The following is a 19,569-nucleotide window of genomic DNA, read 5'->3' on the forward strand; positions in this document are numbered from 1 at the left end:
CATTAATAATACTAAAACTGATATGAAGATAAATTCAAAGTTCTACTAGTCATTTGTCTGTGGCACAGATTTGGACCTTTCTGTAGCCTGCACTGCCCTTGGCTCTTAGCATTTTCCATCTCAGTTTCCTCATCACATTGCGAGAAGAGGGACTAAAGCCAGATGGAGTATAGTGAAGTTTCTCCCTCTTCCTCCTTTCTTCTGTGCCTGAAATATGATTCACGTCTCAACAAGGAAGTTCAATCACCAGTTTGAAAACCATTTGAACAGCAAAAATTACTGAGTCTTTGTTGAGACAACAAATTAAGCAAAGTTTGAAACTTCAAATAAACCACAAGCCAGATTTTTTCTCTTTATTAAAATTCAATCTTGTTGTTGTTTTTCAGACGGAAAACCTAGAGAGTACAATAACCATACCAGATATCAGATTACATAGCAACCCTTCAGCTTTTAATGTTTACTGCAATGTCCGGCATTGTGTATTGGAGTGGCAAAAAAAGGAAGCATCTGTCTCTTTGACTTCAAAGAACAGTGTACAGAGTGGAGATTCGGACAGTGATGAAGAGGAGGAATCCAAAGAGCCACCTATTAAACTTCCAAAGGCAAGTAACTCCTTAAAATGTACCACATATGTAGTCTGAAGTTATTAGGTTATGTTGGTGGAGACTTACCAGTGGATGGGCAGGATACTTGTGAGTGGAAACTAAAAGGATAATGTTATTAAATGTGCTAGAGAATATATCAGTAAGAGGCATGGAATGGTGTAGTTTCAAAAAAAGATGGGTTAGAAAAAGAAAAGGTAGGAATACTCTCAATAAGAGACTTCAGTTTTACTTTCTCAAAACAGAAAATTGAATGAGATATTTGGTTACAGTTATTATAGGAAATATAAAATTGATGAAAATCTGTGTTCTTCCAAACTATTCATTTTTTTTAGCAAAGAAGTTGTAAAATATCAAAGAATTCAATAACTTTTACTTATTCAGCAATGACTTAAATGCTTGTTGCAACCTCAAATTTCTTAATTTTTGAGTTTGACAGTGAGGCAAAAATCATATTAAAAGTATAACCACTATTTCTGCAATTCCAGGTTCTCCAGTGCTAAACTGCAGAACTGTTAAAGTTAGTAATTTGTGTTTCATAGTATTGGGTTGCTTTTTGTTCTCAAAAATACTTCATTTAATTGACAGTAGGTCAGATTACACTAAAACAAGAATGTGTATAGATCAGGATAAATCCCAGTGGTACTATGTATAGTTGATGACAAGTTAGTTACTACAAGCTTACCAAATTACTTTCTCTGCTGTTTTTCATGTGTTAGGTTCACTGCTTTCTCCAGCTATTAGTCTTCTGTCTGAAGACTGGGAATAACAGAATGAACGTCTCAGTTTATTTGGATATGCTTTTTTTTTTCAGTGATAAGATTTCTAAAAATATCCTATGTATTCTTTAGCCTGCATGATCAGATTTTTATTCCCTGTAGATTCCATAAATGTGTTTTCCCCTGTTCATTTTATGGTATGAAACCTGAGGTGTAATTTGCGTGAAAATTGCTGTTGAAGACTTGATTTGATTTTTGCTTCTTTTCTTCCTCCAAAAATCAAACAGGTTGTAAAATGATAACTTCTGAAAGATAGCAATTGAAATAAATTGAAGGACAGAGAAGACAATTACAAAGCATCCAGTATATGTTATCGCTGGCTATCAGAACAGATCCGTTTTGTTGAATGGCAGTTCCATTAACAATTTTATTTGTTTTCACATTTCACTCTTCTTTAGCTTTTAGTCAAGGGTGAATCAGATACTCTAGACTTTAAGGCTCTTCTGTTGACATCTTAGCCTTAATGTTATTTTTGTAATAGAAACACAGAGTTAACTTTTGTAGATATGCTTACTTATTTGTAATGAGATAATCCTGCTCACTTTTCTTTCATCTTCATAATTGTTGAAACTACTGACTTTGAGACAGCAGCGAATGGAACAGTCAGTAGAAAGAAACATTAGTATAATCTAAGAATAATCAGGAATGCTGAAAGGGGAAGCTAAGGGGCGCTGTAACAGCGCTCTTACAGATGCTGTTTTATTTCCCATGAGGTGTGTCTGTGATAAGAACATATGGAGCTTTCTTGACAGGTAATTAACTTCCTTTTTTATTGTCACAAATAAAATCTCAGAGTCTTTGGAGAGGAAGGTACCAGTGCTTCCAGTATCAGCTGTCAAATATACTCTGACCCATAGCTGGAGTAGGAACTCCTGCTGCAACTCAGTTCTTACTTGTTGGCTCACATTAATGAGTGATAATAAAGAGGAAAAAATGGTATGTCAAATCAAATATGAACTGAATAGAAAGCAGAAGGGCTGGGAGTTTGTCTTACACTGTCCAAAAAATTGAAACTTTCCTTATTTTTCAGGGTACTGTTAACTCTGCTTAGATATGCTCTTTCATATAATCTCATCATTCCTTTTTAATATTTACTGGTACATGTGCGGTTTTGATTTTTTTTTTAATTATCATATTCTATATTACATAGTGTTATTCAGAGAACTATTTTGTTATGTCAGCGTTTGGATGTACCCTAATTGATGGGGATCCAAAATGGTCATATGAACAGATATTGTAAAATATCTGTACTTTTTTTTTTTTTTTTTAGATCATTGAAGTTGGATTGTGTGAAGTTTTTGAACTGATTAAGGAGACCAGATTTTCTCATCCATCCTTGTGTCTCAGGAGCCTACAAGCCCTACTTAATGTGCTTCAGGGACAGCAACCAGAAGGCCTGCAGTCAGAGCCTCCTGAAGTATTAGGTAATGTCTCATTCTTCCCCACCTCCCCATCTATTACTGTGTTCAACTGAAAAAAAGTAGTTCCTAGCAAGTTTTTCTGATACAGGAAGATTTTTTTCTTTAATTAATATGTTTGTTAGTGCTTGTTTTCTTTTCCTGAGTGACTGACTTTATTCTGGAGTGTAAATTCCGTTATGATGTCTGTAATCAGTATTTCTCAGCATTAATCTTTTGTAGAACAGAAATGTTGGCAAAATGTCATATTTTGTTGTGTAATGTAGAGTTTAACTGAAGCATAAACCTGACAGTCTTATGATTCACTTGCCTTACTGAACCTATAAAATGCTTGGTCTTACTGGAAAGATAAGATTCTGTAGTGAATTTTTGTTGCAGTCTACTGTTGTATTCCTTAGCTTAGCTGTTTCATGTTGTGATTTATATAAAGCTGCTAAACAAATAGAGTAGGATAGTGAGAGCAAACTAAAAGCACTTCCCCCTCAACTCCTCTTCTTCCTAGGCTCAACTTCAGTCTCAGTTCTTCTACCTTTTTCCCGTATTTTGAGTGGTGCAGGGGAATGGAGATTGTGGTCAATTCATAACACTTTGTTGTGGTTTAACCCAACTGACAGCTCAGTACTACACAGCTATTCACTCTCTCCTCTTTCCCAGTGGGATGAGGGAAACAATTGGGAAAACCAGTGTAGAACTCCTGGGTTGATATTAAAATAAATAAATAAATAACAACAGACAAGGAGATGGCTGAGGTACTTAACAACCTTTTGGCCTCAGTCTTCTCTGATAACTGCTCGTCGCACAGCCCTCAAATGTTTGATTTGGTAGGAGAGGATTGGGGAAGCAATGTCCCTTTCACTGTAAACGGCTGTCAGGTTCCTGACCACCTGAAGAGCTTGAGCATCCACAAGTCTATGGGTCCCAATGAGATGCATCCCACAGTCCTAAGGGAATTAGCTGATGTAGTTGCCAAGCCACTCTCAATGATATTTTACAAGTCGTGGCAATCAGGTGAAGTCCCTGGTGACTGGAAAAAAGGCACCTTCACACCCATTTTTAAGAAAGGTAAAAAGGATGACCCCGGGAACTGCCAGCCTGTCAGCCTCACCTCTGTGCCAGGTAAGATCATGGAGCAGATCCTCCTGGAAGCTACACTAAGGCACATGGAAGACAGGGAGGTGATACGGGAGAACCAGCATGGCTTCACCAAGGGCAAATCCTGCTTGACCAACCTAGTGGCCTTTTATGGTGGTGTAACTACATCCATACTACATCAGTGGACAAGGGAAGAGACACTGATGTCATCTATTTAGACTTCAGTGAGGCCTTTGACATGGTACCCCACAACATCCTTCTCTCCAAATAGGAAATATATGGATTTGATGGGTGGACTGTTCAATGGACGAAGAACTGGCTGCAGGATTGAGTCCAGAGAGTGGTGGTCAGTGGCTCAGCGTCTGGTGGTGAATGGTGTCCACCAGGGGTTAGTGCTGGGACCGATACTCTTCAGTATCTTCATCTATGACATTGACAGTGGGGTCAAGTGCACTCTCAGCAAGTTTGCTGATGACACCAAGCTATGGGATGCGGTCAACACACCAAAGGGATGGGATGCCATTCAGAGGGACCTAGACAGGCTTGAGCAGTGGGCCCAGGTGGTTCTCATGAGCTTCAACAAATCCAAATACAAGATGTTGCACCTGGGTTGAGGCAACATCTGCTACCAATACAAATTGGGAGATGAAAGGATTGAGCGCAGCCCTGCTGTAAAAGATCTGGGGTACTGGTGGATGGGAAGCTGGACATGAGCCAGCAATGTACCCTTGCAGCCTGGAAAGCCAGCTGTATCCTGGGCTGCATGAAAAGAAGCATGGCCAACAGGTCAAGGGAGGTGATCCTGCCCCTCTACTCTGTGCTGGTGAGGCCTCAACTGGAGTACTATGTCCAGATGTGGAGTCCTCAGTACAGGAGAGACGTGCACTGCTGGAGCATGTCCAGAGGAGGTCCACAAAAAGGATGCATGGAACGGAACACCTCTCCTACGATGACAGGCTGAAAGAGCTGGGGCTGTTCAGCCTGGAGAAGAGAAGACTGCAAAGTGACCTGATAGCAGCCTTAGAGTATCTAAAGGGAAGCTACAGGAAAGAAAGGAACAAACTCTTTAGCAGGATCTGTTATAGGACAAGAGGAAATGGTTTCAAGCTTGAATGGGGTAGATTTAGGTTAGATATAAGGAAGGAGTCTTTTATAGTGAGGGTGGTGAGGCACTGGAACATGTTGCCCAGAGATGTGGTTGATGCCCCGTCCCTGGAGACTTTCAAGGTGAGGCTGAATCAGGCCCTGGGCAACCTGATGTAGCTGTAGGTGTCCCTGTTCGTTGCAGAGGAGTTGGACTAGATGACCTTTAATGGTCCCTTTCAACTCTAAGGATTCTATGATTCTATGAAATTGCTCAATACCTGCCAACCAGTGCCTAGCCAGTCACTGAGCAGTCTCAGCGCCCCGGCCAACTCTTCAATTTTATGGTTTCCTCACATGTTGTCATGTGGTATGGGATATCACTTTGGCCAGGTTAGGTCAGCTGTCCTCCTTCTGTCTCCTCTCAGCTCCTTGTACCCCGAGGCCCCTTTGCTGCCAGGACAGTACAAGAAGCTGAAATGTCCTTGGCTTTGTGCAATGCTGCTTCACAGCAACTAATACTTTGGTGTGTTATCAGCATTGTTTTTCTCCCAAAGCCAAAACATAGCATCATACCAGATGCTATGAAGAAAAAAAATCAACTCTGTCCCAGCTGGAACCAGGACACGCTTCCTCTTTGCTACTTCTTCCTGCTCACATTCTTCCACTGCTCCTACATGGAGTCCTTCCGACAGGATACAAGTCCTTCACCGATTGCTCCAGTGTGGGCCCATGGTGCTTCTCGTAGGCCATGGTTCTTTAAGAACTGCTCATGCGTGAATCTGTTCCTGTGGCATACTGTAGTCCTTCGGAAATAGACTACTCAAGCACAAGTCTCACACAGGGCTGCAGTTGCTGCCAGAAAACCTGCTCCAGCGTGTGCTCCTCTCCACGGGCTATAGTTCTTGCCAACAACCTGCTCCTGTATGGGTTTTTCACAGGCTGCAGCCTCCTTCTGTCCACATCCACCTGCCCCTGTACTGTCCTCCATGTGCTGCAGGCGTACAGACTGCTCCACCATGGGCCTCTCCATGGGCTGCAGGGAACTTCTCCTCTGGCACCTGCAGTGCCTCCTGCCCTTCTGAATTGACTTTGGTGACTGCAGGGCTGTTTGTCTCACATTTCTCACTCTTCTCTCCCAGTTGCAATTGCACAGCACTTTTTCCCTTTCTTAACTCTACTTTCCCAGAGGCACACCCAGCACTGTTCATGGCTCAGCTTTGGCCAGTGGTGGGTCCCTTTTAGAGCAATTGGAGCTGGCTTTTATCACAGAGGTCGCACCTGCAGCCCCCCACTACCAAAACTTTGCCACATAATTCCAGCGTGCACAAAAATTGAGGTAGATTTCTGTTCACACCTTGATTGTTACAGATATTTAGCCTTTCAAGCATTGTGAACAGTACTTGAAAAATTGCATATGATCCAAAATAATTTTCAAGCTGTAACTTGAAATGCTCATTTCTGAAGAATAGGGTGTGTTCCAATATGGGTAATGATCATAAAGATTAGGCAAGACCTGTGGAAACCTACACATCTCAGTGATGAGGTAGACTGAATAGGCAGGTAAAGTAACTCCTTCATCACTTACTGTTGTGCTCAACTGTATCAGAAAGACTTGAGATTTTTCTTGTTCTTCCTTGTGATTTTTAGATTTTCTTTTTTTCTGGGTGAAAAAGAAAGTCAATTTAAGGATGATTATTTTAGGCTTAACAGGTGCTTTCTCTTCTCTCTGGAAGTAAGGCTAAGCTTAATGACTGAGGAAAGATACCATGTATTCTGTAAGTTCCAAATTAATTTCCCATTGATTGGCAAATTGTTTAGTATAGTTTTGTGATGTGTCTGTTGAATTGCTGTGTTTTTTCTGCAGAATCCCTGTTTCAGCTTCTTCTGGAGATAACTGTCCGTAGCACGGGAATGAACGACAGTACAGGACAGTCCTTAACAGCACTTTCCTGTGCTTGCCTCTTCAGTTTGGTAGCTGCATGGGGGGAGACAGGAAGAACATTGCAAGCAATCTCTGCTATCCTCACCAATAATGGCAGCCACGCATGTCAAACTATTCAGGTTGTGTACTAAAACTTCTCCATATCTGGAAATTTTGTGTATATGAATTCTGAGATCTAATGTGCAAATTCAGTTATTTTTTTCTTGCTTTTTTGAGGTAAAAGTAGATATTTCTTTTTGCCTCTTAAGTTGGAGATAGAACTGAAAATAGAACATTTGAAAACAAGCATGTTTTTTCACTATTTCTTTTACTGTTTTTAGGTGCCAACAATTTTAAACTCCCTTCAGCGGAGTGTGCAGGCAGTTCTGGTGGGCAAAATCCAAATCCAGGACTGGTTCAGTAATGGGATAAAGAAGGCAGCCTTGATGCACAAATGGCCATTGAAAGAAATATCTGTAGATGAAGATGACCAGTGCCTACTTCAGAGTGATGGTTTCTTTCTCTATCTCTTATGTAAAGATGGACTTTACAAAATTGGCTCTGGATATAGCGGGACAGTGAGGGTAATGTTATTTCTTGTACGGTGAATGACGGTTAAAATACAAGTTTTTAAGATGTCCCAATTCCACTGAGAATCTTTTGTAGCTTACAGTTCTACGGTTTGTCTATATTTTTTCTGATGATTTCTGCGAGCTTTACAGCATTTTCTTACCGTTTACATTTCTCAATATGTTGTTTAGATTATAAATGATTATTTTATAAAATGGTCATTCTGAGATGTGCTTAACAACTTTTTCTGCTTTCCAGGGCCATATATACAATTCTACATCTCGCATCAAAAACAGAAAGGAAAAGAAGTCTTGGTTAGGCTATGCTCAGGTAGGTGAATACTTGAAACTTAACACATATGCTCCCCGCTCTCCATAGAGTAGTTTAAGTACAGCATGACCTAGAGTTAGCTTACATAGAAACTGCATTGCTCCTTTGGCTTTACTTACTATTTGTTTGGTGCTGACTTTTAAATTATTGTGGAAGATAAGGAACATCTTATAGATGAATATAGAAAGGAATAATGAAAAGTGTCATTTATTTACATCGTCACTTCTCACTTGCCAGTTCTTAAATATGATTTTAACATTTTAAATTTTTGAATTGTGCAGTCACACTTAATTGATGTTTACTTCTTAAATAATGAATTTGGTGGATATAAATATCTAATGCAACAAAGTAGCGTAACAAATGCTTATAATATCTATTTGCAAAAATGAATTGTTTTAACACATTTGCAGCAAAACACGGAAATACTGTTTGGTTGACTGAGGATTGAGGGGTGCATAAACCATAAGGAGACATATTGTTGATCTTAACTCCAGGAAATGTTAACTATGTTTGGATGCTTTGGTTTATTTAGGGTCAATTTATGGAGAATCAAGAAACTTTTCTTACACCATTACAGTTCATTATAGAAATAGTTTCGATGTGTTTTTTTTTGTTTGTTTGTTTTCAGAATCCTGTTATTAGCACTGGATGTTTTCAGAAAATAAATACATTGAGAGAATTCTGAGTTTTCTACGTTTTTGAACTAAATTTTTATTGTACATTTATTGTTAACCAAGTGATCTCATTGTCCTTGCATGAAACCATATATATCCTTGCCGTAACTTCAAAAATTACTGCTATTATCATAGTTATCATATATATATATAAACATTTATTTTCTTTAGTAGTAAAATAGATATATTATCTAAAGGTACACCAGTGCAATACAAATGCATGATGATGCATTTGTTCAGGAGCCTTTTTTGTCACTCTGGAAAGGATTAAGGTCCATAAAGTTTCTTTATATTCAATGACACATTTGCACAGTCTGTACCTAGCTATAAATATATTGCATGTTATTCTTTTCATGCTATGCTTATATAGCTGTATGCAGTCACACAGCAATTGTGCCCAAGCGAAGGCACTGCTAGCTGTTTAAAACTCAGTCAGGGGGGTTATGTATATGTGAAGGTGCACAAGTTTCATTTACTTCACATAAATAAGAGTGTCCTCAGTCTCATTTCCGTTCAGGTGCTTGGTTAAGTCAGCTCAAGTTCAAGTGATTTTTCTTATTTCATCATGCAAATTATTTTAAACTAAAGCTTTACTATCTACATTAATGCTGTTCACATTTTTTCCTAGTCTGTGTAGTTTCTTTTCCTCATCTCAGGATGATTTATCCAGAAAAATTTAAATAGTTTAGAAGGAAGAAAGAGAGTCAGATCTATCCATCTGTCTGTCTACGTTAGGTGATTGTAGTTGGAGTCTCTGAATATAGCAAACGAAGATATTTTGAGGTTAGGCTTTTTATCTAGGCTCTAGATATTTAGAGGTTAGGCTTCACCCTGTGAAATGCATCCATTTTCAGATGTGTAGAATCCCCACCTGAGACCAGTCACGCTTCAAGCAAATGTAAGCCACTGTCAAATCTCTTAGTATGACACTGCCATTATCAGAATTGTGATTTAGTCATTATTCAAATTGGCCTCTGGAAACCTCCAGGTGAATTCTAATTTGCTTGGCCTCAGTTGCATTTAATGAATACGTTCATAAGTGCCATTAAGTAATCTTCATCTTTTCCTGTAGCTGCTTTTATAGCAGAAATATTTTCTAAATGTGGTTTCCCCAAGTGTTCCTACCCTCTCCTCAACATCTTTGAAAGGTTCCTAGGCATTGCAAGATCTCAAAAGATAGAACAAAGTTGCCAGGTGCCCCTAATATGTAAATAGCACCTATGCTTGTTATGCAGCAGTATGGGCTTATGCAAGCTGTCTAAAGTAAAATTAAAGTAAAGCATAACATAGAATCATTAAGGTTGGGAAAAGACCTCTAAGATCATCTAGTCCAGGATGATGACTCCACTTCCCTGGGGCTCTGAACGCTTTCAGAGAAGAAATTTTTCCTAATATCCAACATGAACCTCTCCTGGGACAACTTGAGGCCATTACCACTTGTCCTGTTGCTAGTTACTCAGGAAAAGAGGCTGACCCCAACCTTGCTACGACCTTCTTTTAGGTAGTTGTAGAGAGTGATAAAGTCTCCCCTGAGCCTCCTCTTCTCCAGACTAAACAGTCTCAGGTCCTCATGAGACTTGTGTTCCAGACCCTTCACCAGCTTCAGTGCCCTTCTTTGGACACACTCCAGGGCCTTGATGTCTTTCTTGTAGTGAGGGACCCAAAACTGAACACAGTACTCAAGGTGTGGCCTCACCAGTGTCGAGTACAGGGGAATGATCACTTTCCTGGTTTCCTGGTCCCTCTTGCTACACTATTTCTGATACAAGCCAGGATGCCACTAGCATACCTGGGCACACTGCTGGCTCATGTTTAGCTGGCTGTCAACCAACATCCACAGATCCATTTCCTCCATACAGCTTTCCAGCCACTCTGCCCCAAGCCTGTAGCATTGTTGTGACCAAAATGCAGGATCTGGCACTTGGCCTTGTTGAACTGTATCCCACTGGCCTTAGCCCGACAATCCAAACTGTCCGGATCCCTGTGCTGGATCTTCTTATCCTCAGGCAGATCAACACTTCCTCTCACTTGGTTTCATCTGCAAACTTACTGAGGGTGCACTCAATCCCTTAGAGTTTAGTTCAACAATAAAGGTATTAAACAAGAGTCTGAAAAGCCAACCCCTGGGGCTGGTCACCAGTTGGATTTAACTCCATTCACCAGTCTCTGGGCCTGGCCAACCAGCAAGTTTTTTACATGTGAAGCACATACCACATACGATATTATCTAAATCATGATAAGCTGCCAATTTCTCCAGGTGAATGATTTGGGAAACAGTGTCAAAGGCTTTATTAACATCTAGTTAGGCTACATCCACAACATATTTGTGTTTCTATACTCATTCAAGGTTATAAATAAAAAAACCCTCAGATGTGAGCTTCAGATAGTTAAATCTTTTTTACTGAGAAGCCAGCAGAGCAGGTGACCGAGAAACTTAAGTACAAAAGCAAATAAACAAACAACATATGAACTCAGAGAAGATAATATTTTGATATAGCAAACATTGATGTGGACTGCTGACCAGACAGATAATTTTGAGGAGGTGAAGGTATTCTACCTGCAGGGAGACTGGAAGAGAAAATCATTAGTCCTGAGTACATCTCTTCCCCTAGGTTTGGTTAGGAACTGGGAGGTAAACAACACAATAACTCATTGTATGTAGAATTCTGTGTCATGGCTGCTGTCACCAAAATCATCATGTACTTCTGAAAAAACTGTTTCATGAAGAGCTTAAAATGTTCTCCCTAGTGGGAGTCAAGATACTTAATTAACGTTTTTGAAAAATTCTCTAGTCTTTTAATACAGTTACTAATATTCATTAATGTTCACTTTACTATATGGGTCAATAAAAGTATCTCCTTCATGGAATTCTTGTGAATCTTTCACTATTTTAGAAAATGAGGACAAAAAAGTGTTCTTTGTTGTGGCTTTCAACTTTATTTTATACACGTATAAAGAATGGATTTCCTACATGTGGCTTCACATGCTGTGTATGAGTTATCAGCATACTGATCAAAGTGTGCAGAGAGTGTGGAGGGTTCCAAATTTCCAGTTTTTATCCTAGTGAAAAAAAAAAGCTGAATATCAAAATAAAATATATTTGATATAAAAGGCTTCAAAAAATTTTTACCCGATGTCTAAGATAATAATCAAAACTCTTTAATTTTTTGACAGTACCTTTTGATGTATTTGAGAATATTTTCATACCAATATGTATTCTTACTTTTACTAGGGCTATTTATTATATAGAGATGCAAACAATCACAGTATGACAGCCATAAGAATAAATCCTGAAACTCTGGAGCAGGACGGTACAGTTGCTTTACCAGGTATGAACCTCCAGATATGAGAAGATAGTTATATTTTACTGTTTACATGCTATGTATTTTCAGGTAAGCAGAAGAGAAATCATGATAGATTTTGAGATTGGAAAGAAACTGCTTTTTTATGCCTTTGATTTCCTGCATTAGACCAGTTGCAGTATTTCATTTAGAGGTCTTGCGTCTACTCCAGATGCTGTAGGAAGAATGTTGTATTTTTTAAGAATGTGTAGTTATCTTAATTGTAAGACTAAGAGCTCAACTTCCTGCTTAGAGAATTTTTACTTATTTCTGGTTTGAATTTTTGAGCATTTGACATAGGTGTAACTTTGTTTCCAGTATCTTCTATATGGAGGTAGTCCAAACTGGCCGAAGTCATTTGTTTTTCATATAGGCAGAAATAGGCCCCAAAAACCGAGGGACGCTAAAGAACACTGATTAAGCGCACTTCTAATGTTTCAATTGGTGGTGTTTAGATTTTGTTTTGTTTTTCTTTTGGTTTGTTTGTTTTTCCCTAGACTTCCTGGTGAAACTCATCTGTTAGCCACCCATGTAAACAGATCGGACACAAGAGTATCAAATGACAGGCTAATTCTTATTGATCAGAAGAAAGATTCTGTGTTGCATCCTGATGTATATAAGAAAGCACTGACTGAAAACTCAGGATATGTCTCTAATCTTCTATACTTCAAAAAAAAAACCAATAATTTTTAAAACAAAGGATGAATGTAGAATCTAGTCTGTGCAACACAGTCTCTTTGGAGCTGTATAAGAAATTTGAGCGAGTGATGTTCAAGGACCTGACAAATTGCCTTACAGGACTATATTTCCACTTTCTTCACCTCAAGGCAGTTTGAACCATTAGGGATTTTGAGGTCCTTAACTGTGTTGCCACTGATAAGCAAAGCGGTATTCTTCATGGAGGTCTTGCAAGACGCTTAAATGCATTTGAAGTCTACACCTCAAAGCTGTCAGCTTCCTTTTGCAAATCACGGTGGAAACTAGACTCATTCTACAAGAAAGTCTGTTTATACTTCAGAAAGGCACAAATGAATCAAAATCTGTTAATCTTTCAGTGCAAAAACAAATCTTAAAACTGTAGAAACACCCATTCAGAAATTCCTCAAAAATTGTTACACAATTGTATTTTGTGTGGTTTGTGTTAGCACTGAAGTGAATGCTAGATTTTGTGACTACTACCCTTTGTACTTCAGCCTTTGAACTTTATTGTCTTGCTTTCTGCACTTATGCACAATTACCTCGTATTTATTTCTTGTGAGCAGATATGGCCTCATTCTTCTGGGTAGGGCAAATGTAAAGGGCTCCACTTCTGGTTATTTTTGTTTGCCCGCAGTAGGAAAGAAGCGGAGGTGGGTGAGGGTATGTAATCTGTTCTGAGGAAACCTGACTATATACGTAACTCTAAATAGTTATTGCTGTCTTACTCTAATACTATTAATGACTTGTAGCATGTGCTATAGCTTTGAAAAATCACACCGGATAGAACTAGAGGGCGTTTACCCTGCTTACAGCTGAATTCTGATAGGAATCCAAGTATTTCTTCCAAGTTGGTACATTATTCAGATGTAGTTCCATCTGGAGTTAATCTCTTTCAAATACCCTAACCGGTCATAATACATTTAAATAAAGTATTCACGTTTATTTGTAAAGAGATGAGTAGGAGGTTAGGAAATGTGATCCTAGCTAGAAGTCATGTGGCCTTAAAAAATTCTGTTAACTACGGAACATGATCTTCTCTTTTCTCAGATGATAGGATCCACAAGTTTCTTGAAACTATGAACTGTTTTAAAGGCTAGCGTTTCCACTTTAACTGATGATGTAGCAAATCTAACAGTGTATCTGGAACTATCAGACTGTGTGTCAACATTCTTACATCTAATAAATGCCTTTGCCAAACTTCATACACTTTCCATGAGCTAGCAATCTGTCTTTTCAGTAGAAATACCATACAAGAATCCCCAAAGTCTGAGATTGGCTAGATAATTGGACCTAAATTTACAGAGGAGGTTTTCATCTTGACTTTTTCATTAACAGTAACACTTACTACATACCTTAGAGAAAGGTTGCTGTGTTCAGCTGAAGAAACTATACGGTATATGTTTTCATTGTTAAAATTGCACAGGAATATCTTGGAGCTAAGAACTGTTCGCTTGTTCTTGAAGAGACCCACTGATGATAGAATCATATCATATCCTGAGTTTGAAGGGACCCATGAGGAGCATTGAGCCCACCACTCAACTCCACAAAGGGCAGTGTGTTAAACCATAGTCATTCCCTACTGACACTGGGGAGAGTCATAGAATGGCCTGGGTTGAAAAGGACCTCAAAGATCATCGAGTTTCAACTCCCCTGCTGAGTGCAGGGTTGCCAACCACTAGACCAGGCTGCCCAGAGCCACATCCAGCCTGGCCTTGAATGCCTCCAGGGACGGGGCATCCACAACCTCCTTGGGCAGCCTGTTCCAGTGCGTCACCACCTTCTGTGTGAAAACTTCCTCCTCATATCTAACCTAAATCTCCTCTGTCTCAGTTTAAAACCATTCCCCCTTGTCCTATCGCTATCCACCCTCGTAAACAGTCGTTCCCCCCCTGTTCATATGCTCCCTTCAAGTATTGGAAGGCCACAATTAGGTCTCTCTGGAGCCTTCTCTTCTCCAAAGAGAAGATCAGCACCTCCCTCTCTGCTCCCACTCATGAAGAAGCAGTAGACAGCAATGAGGTCAACCTTCACTCTCTTCTCTAAGCTGAACTAAATCAGGTGACCTCAGCTGTTTCTCATATGTCTTGCCCTGTAGTCCTTTCACCCTCTTTGTTACTGTCCGTTGAAGATTCCTAGTGTTTTTATCCTCCTTCAATTGCGGAACCCAGAACGGGTAAGCTCAATAGCACTTAATGTATTTAATAGCAAACAGCATGTCCACAGTACGCTATATGAATATGTAAGGTGATACTTGACTGTTACCTTCTCTTGGAACCTTTGAGGAGGCTGCAATTAACAGGTGTCTGTGGTTAAGTTATTTAGGTAAGACAGAAGAATTTTGTTACAGTGATCTCCAGACAGAAACCTTGAATAGTTTTCTTAGCCCCCAGAATAATTTCCAAATTCATATTAAGATTACAAATGATCATAAGAGCTTGTTGCTATCTGAAAAATTTTTATATTATTCTATTTTTTTACAGATACTCACCTTTCATTTCTCCTCTTGCTATTAATTTGGTATTTAATCATGTGCCTGGGTTATCTTATTAAGTGCTAACATCTAGGAAGTTTTTCTGAAGAATCTATTAAATAAAATAAAAAATAAGGCAAACTTGTTCCCAATTTACTTTTCAGAGCCACCTGCCAAACAAACAACCCTCAGAAGTTTTTTTTTTGGGAGGCTTGTCTCTTCTTCAAATGACTCAAAAATTAGGCCAAAAAATGTAATATGAAGCCAGTGATGGCCAGAATATCCCATTTCCTTGACAGTTATGCATTCAAGAGGTCTTAATACTCATCTATAAGATATCCAATTTCCTATAGCCTTTCAGAAATGTCACTTAGATTATTTTTGGAACTTCTCTTCAAGTTATTGACGACTTTCTTTATTATATCACTAGTATCACTTTACAGCATAGAGAATTAATAATGTGATTAGTCATTGAATCTGAGCTTAGTTTTGAGAGGGCAGTATTTCAAACTTCAGTGTATTTGCCATTTTCAATCTTCTTTACTACTTACCCGCGTTTCTTACCTTTGTGTGTTCTGCCTTAGGTCTGTTGCTTCGAGATCTGAGAATTAGAGTATGTCATCTAACACATATTTCATTCCTTGTAAGATATTCTATTAGACTAGGCAGTATAGCAGGAAGTAGTAATTAACTACTTAACAAAAATTTAACAAAAATTTGTTCTAGTTAAGATGCAAGTATGTAGAACATAAAATATCTGTTCTATGGTATTTTTGGAAGAGCCCTCTTTCCTGTGTGTAATCAATGTAGGAAACACCTTACAAGTCATACAATCATACTACCTTTGTTAGTAGTTCCATCAGCAGAGCAGGAAGAGAAGAAGAGATGGTATAAGGGTGTACTTTTAGACGTGTAGAGAAAATGGACTTTTCCCTTTTTTTTCCTTTAATATGGGCAGAATTCTTTCCCTGCCTTCATTTCTTGAAAATGACTGACCTGTTTTCAATAAATGTGTGTTATATGCAAGTATGTGCCTTACAGTTTTTCAAAAAACACAAAACAAAATAGAAGGTTTCCTTCTAATAGTTTGGCAAAAGCTACGAAGAATGGAAGAATGAGATGAATGTTGAGAGGCTTGATTATCTCTGTTTCATTTATTTCTGCAGGTTTCATATGTTGATCTAAGTAAACTTTTCCTCTAAAGAAAATGATCTTACTTTAAAAAAAAAAAAAAGTCTTTGGGGCATGGGAAAGACTAACACTCAGCAAAACTGAAATGTAGCTCTGTTATAAAAATTTAGGTTATCCCTTAAATGTAAATACTAAAATCTTCTGAAGTTAAATATTAGGGAAACCCTTACATTTCACACAATGGAAAGAACTTCAGTAACTTGTAAAGAGGCAGAAGAGTAACATATTTAATATGTAGGTTAGAGAGAGGAGATCCTAGTATAAAATAAAACATTATTTCTCTCTGTACAAACTGAAATTCTTATTGTCATCGTGAGAGTGAATTAGACAGAAGGCGAGAATGGTGTCTGAAGGTTAATATTAACTAATGCGATGCACTCCATCTTTCGCAGATTGTCATACTGAAGGGCAGAATATCCTCTTCACTGATGGAGAATATATTAATCAAATAGCAGCATCTAGAGATGTAAGTGTTACATACGATGGGCAAACTATTTCTTCTTCTCACCCTATTCCTTTACTTTATAAAATGTACACAACTTCTTTTTGTTTAATATTTGGCTTTTCCTTGGCTAACACAACTAAGGAAGAAATCTGTGCAGCTAGAAGTCATAAGAAGCTGCCATTTATGTGTATATTCACACAATTTTGATTTGTGATGGAACATGATTTTTCAGATGAGTTTTAGGAAAAACTTAATTTCTATTTTTGGAAAAAAAAAAACCTCTAATACATGGAATAATATCTTCTTAATGTATTCTTCTACTGGGGCTCTGTGGGATAAGATGCTTAGAGCAATTTTTCTTTTAATTTCATTTTCTTTAATCGCTTTGGTACTTTTTGGAGAATTTCGGCCAAATTTAGTAGAAGAGGTAGCAAAGATACTATTTTAAATGAAAATTGACTGTTGGCTGAAACTGTGCAAATCCAAATATGTGCTTATATGAGGGGCAAATCAGTTTTAGCTGTTGTATGTTTTGTCTGTGAGGTAGTTATTACATTAATAATTCTGGACCAGTCACTGTTTTTTGCCTGGGGCTGTAATACATGAGTGGGGAAGAGTGGGCAAGAGGTGTGGGTCATGTCTCTGTAAGGAAAACCCATATGATGCGGTTTTCGTGTTAAGACAGCTTGTTTTTAACATAGCCAGTTTAACGTATTTCCTCTGTACTTAGTTTTTTTCTTTGTTTGTATTTTTACAAAAAAAAAAAACAACTTATTTTAGATACTATTTGAAAAAGTAAGTTGTCTCCCTTAAAACTGCAGTTAGAAATTTGAGTTACGAATCAGGAGAAGTTGAGAACTTAAAAGATGTGTGTGTATATATATATATAATAGCAAGATTTGTCTGGTAAAGTTCAGAGCTAATTATTTCTATAGCAAATCGCTATTTTCATAGCCAATTCAAATATTTTAATGTCTGTCAGATACTCCAGCTCATTGTGTTTGCCTTTCTTTTCTTTCCCTCTATACTAAATGTTACTTCATCTGTCTATCTTCTGATAATTAACTGTGATATAGTATTATTCTCACGCGCTTAGACTGTGAAGAGTAAATCGCTGCATTTAATATTCATTGTAAAGTGGTTATTTTATTTATTTCAGGATGGCTTCGTAGTGCGAATATTTGCAACAAGTACTGAGCCAGTACTGCAACAAGAACTGCAGCTTAAGCTTGCAAGAAAATGCTTACATGCCTGTGGCATCTCATTGTTTGATCTGGAGAAAGACTTGCACATTATCAGTAAGTTCTCCTCTTTGAAGGTTAATTAGAAACTAATAATTAAAATAGGAAGACTGAAACCCTGCCCCTTCCATTTGTTTGTCTTTATTATGTGAAGGAAAATATAACTCCATTATAAATGAGAAGCATAGATTTTTGAAATGGCTTAAACACTAACTCATAGTAAGCCATACACTCGTTTTGATCTACAGTCTTTTTGTCTACGATGCTATCTGCAGTTTTCCATTGTTTTCCTTTAGTTTATAATAAATACAGCATTATTTGAAGCTTAGACTTGATCATACGGCTCACACAACATGTAGTTAAGCTATAGAACTCCTTGTTGTGGGTCAAAGCTTGCAAAAGTTGTAAGGACTGCTGTCTGGACACAAGGAAACGAATGCACAGATACTACATATCTAGAAACCACCTCAGTATCAGAATTTCTGAGATGCAAAACTCATGGTGACTAAGAAGGTAGTTTAGAGAAATCACTTGACATTTGGATTGTTCTTTTGCTAATTCAGCTGTCTGCTTTTGACAGAACGGAAGAATGTTTGGCCAAATAGACCTTTTGTCTGACCAAGTGCTCTTATGCTAGTGCTTTTTTTTCTCTTTGGACAGCCCCATTACATCTAGCTCAGCAAGCCTTATTGTGGCAGCAAAAGTTTGTTTTGAGAAACACTCCCTGGTGGATGTAGGTCCATAAACTATTCTGTGAAACTGCCTTGTAAAACTGGTTAACTGCAATCTTCCTTGCACAGGTACAGGGTTTGATGAGGAGTCAGCTGTCCTTGGTGCTGGAAGAGAGTTTGCACTTATGAAAACTGCTAGTGGAAAGGTACTGAAAATATAATTCCTGGTTTTGATCTGTTTAAGTTGGCTGTTTAAGCACGACCTAATAATAGGACCTAATGAAAGATGTCTGTAAGTGTACTCATAGGTCAACGTACCCATTTCATAAGTACTGTTGAGTGGCATAGTACTAGGGGAAGCTTTTTTTGTCCATATCACTAGTTTTATATTTGTTCAAGTGAAATATTGTGTTATATCTTACAATTTGTGTACTCACTTTACTGAAAATAAGCTTTAAAAAAACATATTAAACATTTTTTTCTGTATATAAATTATCAAACCAAACAAATATGAAAAATAATTATATGGCACAATATAGATAGCACATATAGCTCACTTCAAAGCAAATAGAATCTGATCAGAATGCTTCCTCCATTAAATAAAAATTCATAGGGTGTAGGTTGTAGATACTTGTATTAGGAAAAGTTCTGTATGTTTTGAAATGACAGGCTTTAAAAACAGTGCTGCTTTAAAAATGATGTACATTAAATTATTGTGGCATAACTGGAAATGATATACCATTTTTCCTAGATTTATTATACTGGTAAATATCAGAGCCTTGGAATCAAACAAGGTGGTCCTTCAGCAGGAAAATGGGTTGAACTACCAATCACAAAATCTCCAAAGATTATTCAGTTCTCTGTTGGACACGATGGTTCACATGCCTTACTTGTCGCAGATGATGGAAGTATATTCTTTACAGGTTCTGCTAGTAAAGGAGAGGATGGCGAATCAAGTATGTGCTATGTTTTCTTGATTAGTAGTTGATAAAAGCCTATTAACCAATTTTTCATTTGAAAGGATTGTTGTTGAAACTTT

The 19,569-nt window shown here is 38.0% G+C and overlaps 1 protein-coding gene across 14 annotated transcripts in view; it reads left to right on the forward strand.

The window, feature by feature from the left end:
* The window catches only part of MYCBP2 (MYC binding protein 2, E3 ubiquitin protein ligase), a 196,087-nt gene that overhangs the window by 30,044 nt on the left and 146,474 nt on the right, over positions 1-19,569 (forward strand). For all 14 annotated transcript variants that reach the window (XM_021417056.1, XM_021417087.1, XM_021417072.1 and 11 more), the window contains exons 3-12: positions 387-602; positions 2,652-2,805; positions 6,842-7,038; positions 7,240-7,482; positions 7,727-7,798; positions 11,705-11,801; positions 16,566-16,639; positions 17,778-17,916; positions 18,660-18,736; positions 19,282-19,486. In XM_021417056.1, the coding sequence (XP_021272731.1) occupies positions 387-602; positions 2,652-2,805; positions 6,842-7,038; positions 7,240-7,482; positions 7,727-7,798; positions 11,705-11,801; positions 16,566-16,639; positions 17,778-17,916; positions 18,660-18,736; positions 19,282-19,486 (1,474 nt within the window). The remainder of the gene's footprint in view (positions 1-386; positions 603-2,651; positions 2,806-6,841; positions 7,039-7,239; positions 7,483-7,726; positions 7,799-11,704; positions 11,802-16,565; positions 16,640-17,777; positions 17,917-18,659; positions 18,737-19,281; positions 19,487-19,569) is intronic.

Source organism: Numida meleagris, chromosome 1 (genome assembly GCF_002078875.1).
Source record: "Numida meleagris isolate 19003 breed g44 Domestic line chromosome 1, NumMel1.0, whole genome shotgun sequence".
Taxonomy (NCBI): domain Eukaryota; kingdom Metazoa; phylum Chordata; class Aves; order Galliformes; family Numididae; genus Numida; species Numida meleagris.